At 35.8% G+C, this 8,442-nt stretch overlaps 1 protein-coding gene across 1 annotated transcript; it reads left to right on the top strand.

Moving 5' to 3' along the window:
- The first annotated feature begins 2,083 nt into the window (after positions 1-2,083).
- LOC115890759 (transcription factor Sp8-like) lies at positions 2,084-6,614 on the top strand. Its single transcript, XM_030911084.1, has 2 exons — positions 2,084-2,264; positions 5,341-6,614. Exons 1-2 carry the CDS (start codon positions 2,205-2,207, stop codon positions 6,304-6,306), a joined length of 1,026 nt encoding a protein of 341 aa, XP_030766944.1. The 5' UTR covers positions 2,084-2,204; the 3' UTR covers positions 6,307-6,614.
- The last annotated feature ends 1,828 nt before the right edge of the window (positions 6,615-8,442 follow it).

Genomic DNA, 8,442 nt, shown 5'->3' with positions numbered 1-8,442 from the left:
GTTAAGCATTGTAGCTTCATATGTTCTAGACCACTTCATATCATTTTTAATAAATCCCTAAAACCAGGAATTTTTCCAATATATTGGAAATCAAGCTTCATTACCCCTATACTGAAATCTGGTGATAATTCCCAGGTTAGTAATTACAGGCCTATTAGAATTTTGAGTTGTATTCCCAAAGTATTTGAGAGTTTGGTATGTGACTACGTCTGCTTGTTTGAAAAATTGCTTTATAGACCAACAATTTGGATTCCTGCCACATCGCTCCACTGAGCTTAACTTGCTCACATATACTGATTTTCTCTTGGATTCATTGGAAGAAGGGTCCAACATCCATGCCATATACACAGATTTCACAAAGGCATTCGATAGGGTGAACCTCAAAATCCTTATTAAGAAGTTGCAGCATTTTGGAATCCAGGGACAACATTTGGTATGGTTGGCCTCATACCTCACGGATAGAGCGCAAATTGTGCGTGTTCAGAGCTTCCAGTCTAATTAGAATTAATTATTTAGAGTTCCATCTGGTGTTCCACAGGGTTCACATCTAGGACCTCTTCTCTTCAATATCTATGTGAATGGCATTGCCTCTTGCTTTCAACATGCATTTTTTCTGTTGTTCGCAGATGATCTGAAGTTTTACTTGAAGGTCCAAAGTGAAGATGATTGCTACAAACTTCAATCTGATCTAGATCACCTGTCAAAGTGGTGCAACCTTAATGGAATGGAACTTAACACAAACAAGTGTCAATTGGTTCACTCCTACTGCAGGTATCTCAAATAAAGGATCTGGGAGTGTTACTTGACAGCCAGCTGACTGACACATGTCACTTATCATCAATAGTGTCAAAATCACTTCAGATATTGGGATTTATCAAGCGTTGCACCAAGGACTTTCAAAGGATTCCCTCTATCAGACTACTGTTCTGCTCCCTGGTACGACCTAACCTGGATTACTGTTCCTGTGTGTGGTCTCCCTTTTATAACATCCATATTCAGGCCATTGAAAGAGTACAACACAAGTTCCTGAGGTATATAGCATTCAAGGAACGCAATGGGAACTAAAACGTCGACTACCAAGTTTTAGAAAATTCTCTCCAAATTACATCTCTCCAGGTTCGTCGTATGTACAGAGATCTTACAATGTTTTACAACCTATTGCACTCAAACTCCCATAGTTCTGGGCTTACTAGTAAGATTGGGCTTCATATGGCCAAACCTCTTTTCTCACAAGATCAGCAAGACTGGCGAACGACCTATCAGCTCAAGTGGACTGTTTTCATAGTCTGGCTTAAAAAAGAACTAAAAGACTGTCTGTAAACAATGTATGTGCTTTGTGATATTATCTTTAAATGTTGATGTTATTTTTTTACATTATATGTTTATAAATTTTACTGTTTGTTAGACTTTTAAATTTAATTAATAAAACTTTAACTTTGTGATATGTTAATGTTAGGTTTAGCTATTTTACTATTTTCTGTCACTGTAATTTTTTTATATTGGGCAATTATTGTCCGTTGATAAATAAAATAAATAAATAAATTTATGTCATATACTAAAATACCAAATCTCGTTTTTTTATCTGAAAAAATGACACAGGTGAACCACTTGTAAGACTCACCCGGTATTTGTTTTTTAAATGTCTTTCATCAAACATTAATTCAGGTATTAAAAGAACCTTCGCGAGTACTTTTTCCGTAGAAAAAAGGCGCTAGTAAATATAATAAAAAATAAAAATAATAAATAATTACATTAACATACTAATAATCAATTTCTAAGACAAAACAGGTTGCCGCACAAAAAACATACATCCACAGTCCCTAATTCCCTAAAATATACACGTGCCTTCCGTGTACCCCCGTAAAAACGTCACGCATCGTCATCTCGCACGCACACAACCTCCCCTCCAGCCTCCGCAACACCTCCATCCCTGCCCCTGCCGGCCTCCTTTGATCTGGGGGTTGCCCTGCCAACCCCCGAGGCGAACGGCTTCGGGCACAGTCGTCTCCTGCTCTCGGCACACTTTGGCCACGCCCACCGTCTATTAACGCGTCCGCGGTAAAAGCGGGTAGTTATTAGAGGTAGGCAGTTAGTTGCTTTAGCGGATCACTGTGTATTAGTACGGTACGCAAGTCACCCGGTACAAAAGAAAAATATTATTCAGCAAATTTTCAGTGATTTAGCGATAGTTCGTGGATTTTACAATGATGCAACTTGAGAATGGTACCCTACAGCACTGTAGTGGACCAGCGGCACCAAGTCAAGTAAGTTAAATCATTATTATAATTTTTTTTTGTATAATTATACTGTCGGCAGTGGCGCATCCAGAGATTGAGTCTGGGAGGGATAGTGGCAATATTTAAATAAAGTAATAGATTTAAGTTACATATTTTCGCTCAAAGGTATATGGAAAAAAAGATCGTTCCGGATTTCTATTTAATTGACATTATTAATTTATTTTGTGACAATTTTGTTTTATACCAGATTTTCTTATTTATAAATTTCTTCCTGGGACGGGTAATTACAGCCATTATACCCCTCCCGTATATGTTGTCCTATAATTCGGAAATACACTTAACGCAAATTATTTAGAACTTATACAGGATGTTTCAAAAAATATGCGCCATCTTTCCAGGGGAGATTCCACACGTAAAAATAACATTTATTTTTTATATCAACATCAGTCGGATTTTGCTTTGTTTCGTAGTTACAGGGTGTTAAATTCTTTTTTTTTATTTATTAAAATTTTCTTCCAAACGAAATTTTGAAGGTAAAATTTATTATAAGTGCTACATATTTTAATGCCAAAAAGTGTCGACATATTCACCAGGGACGTGCGTATGGGTTATCAATGGAATATTTTTCTAAAAAAACATGTGCGCCACTGACTTTTTTTGTTGTATCTACTTTCCACGGTCAGACATGACAGGTGTCTTGAAATTTAAATTTGACAGCAGTTTGAATTTTGTACAAATCTTATTGGTTCTTTGATACAACCTAGTTGTGAGAACTAGGCTTTAAATTTAAATGTTTTAAAAAAATTCTCGTTTTTGTTTAATATTACATTTAAATTTTCTTCTTTCATCGTTTGTAACATTTTCTGTGTTTTCTGGAATAGATATTTATTTCATTTATTCTTCTTTAGATAATACTGTTAATCTAATATTAATATTAGATATTAATTTTAATATATTATTATAAATAATTGTAGAACACTGTAAAAAAGTACCATGTTCGTGTTTGTTTTTTTTTATACATACAAAAAACAAAATATTTGAAGTTTTTACAAATTTTTATTCTTGATAAAAGTCTTTACATTCTTCAAATTCCAAATATACTAGTTTTTATTGATATACAAGGAAGTTGTAGGATTCGTTTAAAAATAAAAAAGTTGGTCTAATTTATAAAAAAATGCCAAGAAGTTTTTTTAATAAGTTGTTTAGATTGAAAATTAAATATGTAATGATAATTAAAATCAGAGCCATCTTCTGTGAATTTTTTACGGTTTTTGATTGTTTTTTTCTTTATTGAGGAATCTTGGTTTTGCTCTTTGTCTTGCAGGGTCCAGTCTTACGCAAGACTCATGCAAGTCGTGCAATTTTTTAATATACTTTTATACAGGGTTGTTCACCACATACGACGCGGAATATTGTAGCTAAACGATTAGAGTTTTACAAATTGTAAGTTTTGGGTTCGTTGAAGGATTATTAGAGCTACAATTTAAAAATATTTTTACAACATACAGAGTGTCCCGAATAAATAAAAAATATCAAAGTTGTATTTTTTTAAACGGAACACCCTGTATATTATTACACTTTTAGTTTCTACGATTAAAATAAAGGTAAATTTGATTAAGGTTTATTACACTTAAACCTTACCGTTTTTGAAATATTTTCAATTTTGTGAAATTGCAGTATAAATTTTAAGGCTTCATTTCTCCGAGGGTATCAAAGTTTTTAATAGTGAATATTTAATGAAGTTTATTTATTGATCAGATATTGTGTTGCAATTATAAATAAAATACTACTTTATACAGAGTGTCTAAATATTTATTTTAAATAATTATTAGCTTTAAACGGCAATAACTTTACGTTTAATTTAAATGGAACACCCTATATATTTTATGAGAATCAGATGCACAATTTAATTGTCTATCAAATTATTTTATACCATTTTTACCTATCTCTTCAAGTTTTCTTAGAAAATGCATTTTCTTGTAATTTAGAACGCATTTATCAATATACCCATGGAATACTGACATTTTAGATAATTTTTAAAGAGTACAGATTCTAATATTGTTGTTCGTTTTTTTCATTAAAAAATTATTTTTTTTTGTTTTAATATGATTCCAGTATTCAAACTACATTGACTGTTTGTGTTGATTAATAATAACTATTGCTCCAAATACTAAAAAACTGAATTATGTATGTGTATTAGACAGTGTAGTAAAAAACTAACACCTTAAAAATTATATTTCATTTTTTGACAAATGCTTATTTCTAACAACAGAGACGTTCATTTTCAAAACTTATTATTATATTGATTTCTGATTCAAATCCACATTTATTTAGAATAATTTATTAATGAACACAATTAAGTATTTACCGATTATAATTACGTCTATTAAGTATAACAAAATTTTTTGGTTTATTTGTCTGTAAAAATAGAAAAGTTATAGGGGTGAGCCACTATAATATATATATAGTATATATTTATAATTTAATATTTTAGAGACCAGTATTTTAATACGGAATTTTGGTTTTTATGTTGTTAAAGGTATTTCTCTTGCAAATACGTTGTAAAAACATATTTGTCATTTTTTTATCATTTTTGATAAAAAAAATTAAATATAATTTGAATCAGCATTGGCAACATAGATAGTAGATTAAATTTAAAAGAAAGAAAATCCAGAAAAGATCCAGTGGTACTTTTTTCCAAAATAAAATTACTCGATTTTTTTGGATTTATTTGAAAAATGACACAGAAAATATGTTTCTTTTATCGAGACCTACGAGTCCTGAAAATACGTGCACTAATTTTAGACTCACCCTGTATAAAATTATATGGTGAATGACACTGAACGTTAAATATTTGTTTCGCATCTTTCTCCATATATTTTGATGAGAAACCATCCCCTAAAATTTGGCCGTTGATTTTTTAACACACTGTATAGTATTAAATAGAATTGATAGTAAAAATCGTAACACATTTAGGAAAAAAATAGAATAAAGAAACTCTTCAAATTGCTAAATTTAGTATTCAATTTTGTAGTTATCTGTTTTATTAATAAAAAAACACAGCTATTTCCCCCCAAAAATACAAACTTTTTTTTTATTCCAGGTGTCGTCCTTCGATCTATTGGGATCACATTGCAGCTCAATGTACGGCACTAGGTACGCCCCTCACACGCAGCTATCACCTGCCAGCACATCTTCATGCGGCAGCGACGGTTACGCCGCCCAAGTAACGATGGAAACAGCCAGGGCTACTCTGGATTACAATCCCTACACGGGCTCTTACAGGCATCCGGTATACAAAAACCTCTGGTTCCCCCATTCGCCACCGACATCCGACGCGGTGTCTAATGGTTTCCAGCCTCAACCAAACCAGGCATACCCACCATGGCCTCACCATCAGCCCACCTACATGAGTACGTTTGGTGCGATGAACATGCTTAAACCTGGAGTGGCTGAGTTTTCCAGTAGGGGAAGACGATGTATCAAATGTCAATGTCCAAACTGTGCTGCCGAAGACAATGGAATTAAACAGCCTGCGGGCAAGAAAATACATAATTGCCATTATCCAGGATGTGGTAAGGAGTACGGAAAAACATCCCACTTGCAGGCTCACCTAAGATGGCATACTGGAGAGAGGCCGTTTCCTTGTCACTGGATTTTATGTGGAAAAAGGTTTACTAGATCTGATGAATTGCAGCGGCATTTGAGGACACATACTGGCGAAAACGATTCGCTTGTTCTGTCTGCGGAAAAAAGATTTATGCGATCAGACCATCTCGCGAAGCATGCCAAAACACATTCGAAAAAAAATGAGGAAGTTGCTAAACCAAATGCATCAGATAATTCTTGCAATAATGCCAACAATCCCACGCAACCTGTGCAACAAGTACCTTCCAGAGATGTTCCTGCGCAAGTTACTTCAAATTATTCAGTTCAAATGAGCAATAGTGGATTAGGTGTTGCGAATGTGAGCCAGAATCTGAATTATACGCCTACGATGGTTCCGGGTATCACGCAATATTACAGTCTTCCCCCAAGCCAAAGTTATCCCATGGAATATGGGTATTAAGTGCCTTTATTAGTCGACTCTATAGCCTGCCTCTCAAAACCAAAGAAATATAGAGGCCTCTCAAATTAAAACAAAACAATAAGTTGAAAAGATTCATTTAAAACTGTATATAAATATTTTTTTAATAGAAATACCTCTTGAATGGACACTCATGGACAAAACTGTAGAATTTTTTAGGGTATACTATGTTACAGATGCTACCAGCGATGGCTACCCGTCTCAAGCCACCATGGAGACAGCCAGAGTCACTATGGATTACAATGTACGGCCTCAGATATGCTCCCCATATGCAGCTGTCATCAGCTAGTATAGCTGAGCAGCAATAGCTACGCGGCTCAAGTAACCATGCAGGGATGCCAGAGCCAATTTGCATTACGACCACTTTACTAAATTCTACAGCCACATATCCTACCTAAACTTCTGGTTCCGGTATTCGCATCCAGCAGCTATACCTATAGCGTCTTCAAGCCGCAACCGTACAATAAGTGTTTTGGTTTGGTTTGGTTTGGAGCTGCTAGATGCCATGTCAACTGCTGGAGGTGAAGGCGGGAACCAGAAGTTTACGTAGGATATGTGCCTGTAGAAGTTAGTAAAAGGGTTGTAATGCAGATTAGCTCTTGCCTATTGAATGGTCACTTGAGCCGCGTAGCCATTGCTGCTAAATGAAGCTGCAGTAGCTGGTGACAGCTGCATATGGGGAGCCGTACATTGTAGTCAATAGTGAGACTGGCTGTCTTCATGGTGGCTTGAGACGGGTAACTATTGCTGCCCCATGAATCGGTACTAGTTGGTGACAGTTGCATATGAGATGTGCCCTTCGCGGACTCATCGTCAGCCTAGCTATTTCAGTACGTACATGCTTAAGCCCATTAGCGTAACTAGCAATTCATCCTGGGGGGGGGGGCTAGGGATTTTGTATTTTAAAAAATGAAGAATAATATCATTAAAAATAAATACATTTTTTGAATAAAATGTTTACATGAATTTCTCTATCAATAAATTTGATAGACTTGGTTATATCAAGGTTATATCAATCCGTGTTCTCGTGGATTATTTAAATACCTACAAATTTTGTAAAAAATAAAAACTAAGACACATTTCTTAAATACAGAAAATAATATTAACTAAATAAAAATGAAAAATAATATTTAGCCAAGAGTCATTGTTCAGTCAAAATTCAAGATTTCTCTGGGAGGAGCCTGGTACCTAAGGTGGCCTGGCACCCCTGTAGTTACGCCAATGCTTAAGCCTGGGGTCGCTGAGTTTTCTAGAGGGAGGAGGAGTATTAAATGCCAGTATCCCTACTGTATCACTGAGCCACTGGATCTGTGTGGAAGATTCACCAGATCTGATGAACTACAGAGGCATTAACGGACCCAGACAGACAACGATTCGTTTGCTAGGTTTGGCAAGATTATGCGATCGGATTTTCTGAAACATGCCAAAACGTTATTCGAAAATGACGAAGCTACTTAAACCAAAAGCTGATAGCTTCGACGATTAGCCGCCACCGTCTCGTAACGTGCGTTTAGTTGAGCGTTTCCAGAGACGTACCTGTGCAAATTGCTTCAACTTATTCGAATAAATTGATATAATTTGAACAGGTACGTCTCTGGAAGGCGCCCGAACAAACGCATGTTCCTCTTCAGACGGTGGCGTTGTATTGGTCGAAGCATTATCTGTCTTTGGTTTAGTAGCTTCGTCATTTTTTTCGAATAGGGTTTTGGCATGTTTCGAGAGATGGTCCGATCGCATAAACCTTTTGCCGCAGACACTACAAACGAATCGTTTGTCTCCTATCCGGGTCCGGAAATGCCTCTGTAATTCATCAGATCTGGTGAATCTTTTTCTACACAAGATCCAATGGCATGGGAATGGTCGCTCTCCAGTATGCCATCTCAGATGTCTTTCCACATTCCTTGTGGATCCCAATTATGGATTTTCTTTCCCGCAGGTTGTTTAATTCCGTTTTCTTCAGCGATACAGTTGGGGCACTGGCATTTAATACTTATCTTCTCCCTCTATTAGAAAACTCGGCTACCCCAGGCTTAAGCACGTAAGCCCTAACCATGAGTCCGCGAAGGGTACATCCCATATGCAGCTGTCACCAGCTAGTACCGCTTCGTGGAGATAGCC

This window comes from Sitophilus oryzae, unplaced genomic scaffold, assembly GCF_002938485.1.
Source record: "Sitophilus oryzae breed Bouriz unplaced genomic scaffold, Soryzae_2.0 scaffold_910_pilon_pilon, whole genome shotgun sequence".
Lineage (NCBI taxonomy): Eukaryota > Metazoa > Arthropoda > Insecta > Coleoptera > Curculionidae > Sitophilus > Sitophilus oryzae.
The sequence above is the reverse complement of the archived record's forward strand: the minus strand, read 5'-3'. Positions and strand labels throughout refer to the sequence as shown.

Excerpts from the sequence above, each read along its gene's own strand:
- LOC115890759 (XM_030911084.1), top strand. The coding sequence starts at position 2,205 with ATGATGCAACTTGAGAATGGTACCCTACAGCACTGTAGTGGACCAGCG. Across the intron at positions 2,265-5,340 it reads GACCAGCGGCACCAAGTCAA|GTGTCGTCCTTCGATCTATT; the intron begins GTAAGTTAAATC and ends TTTTTATTCCAG.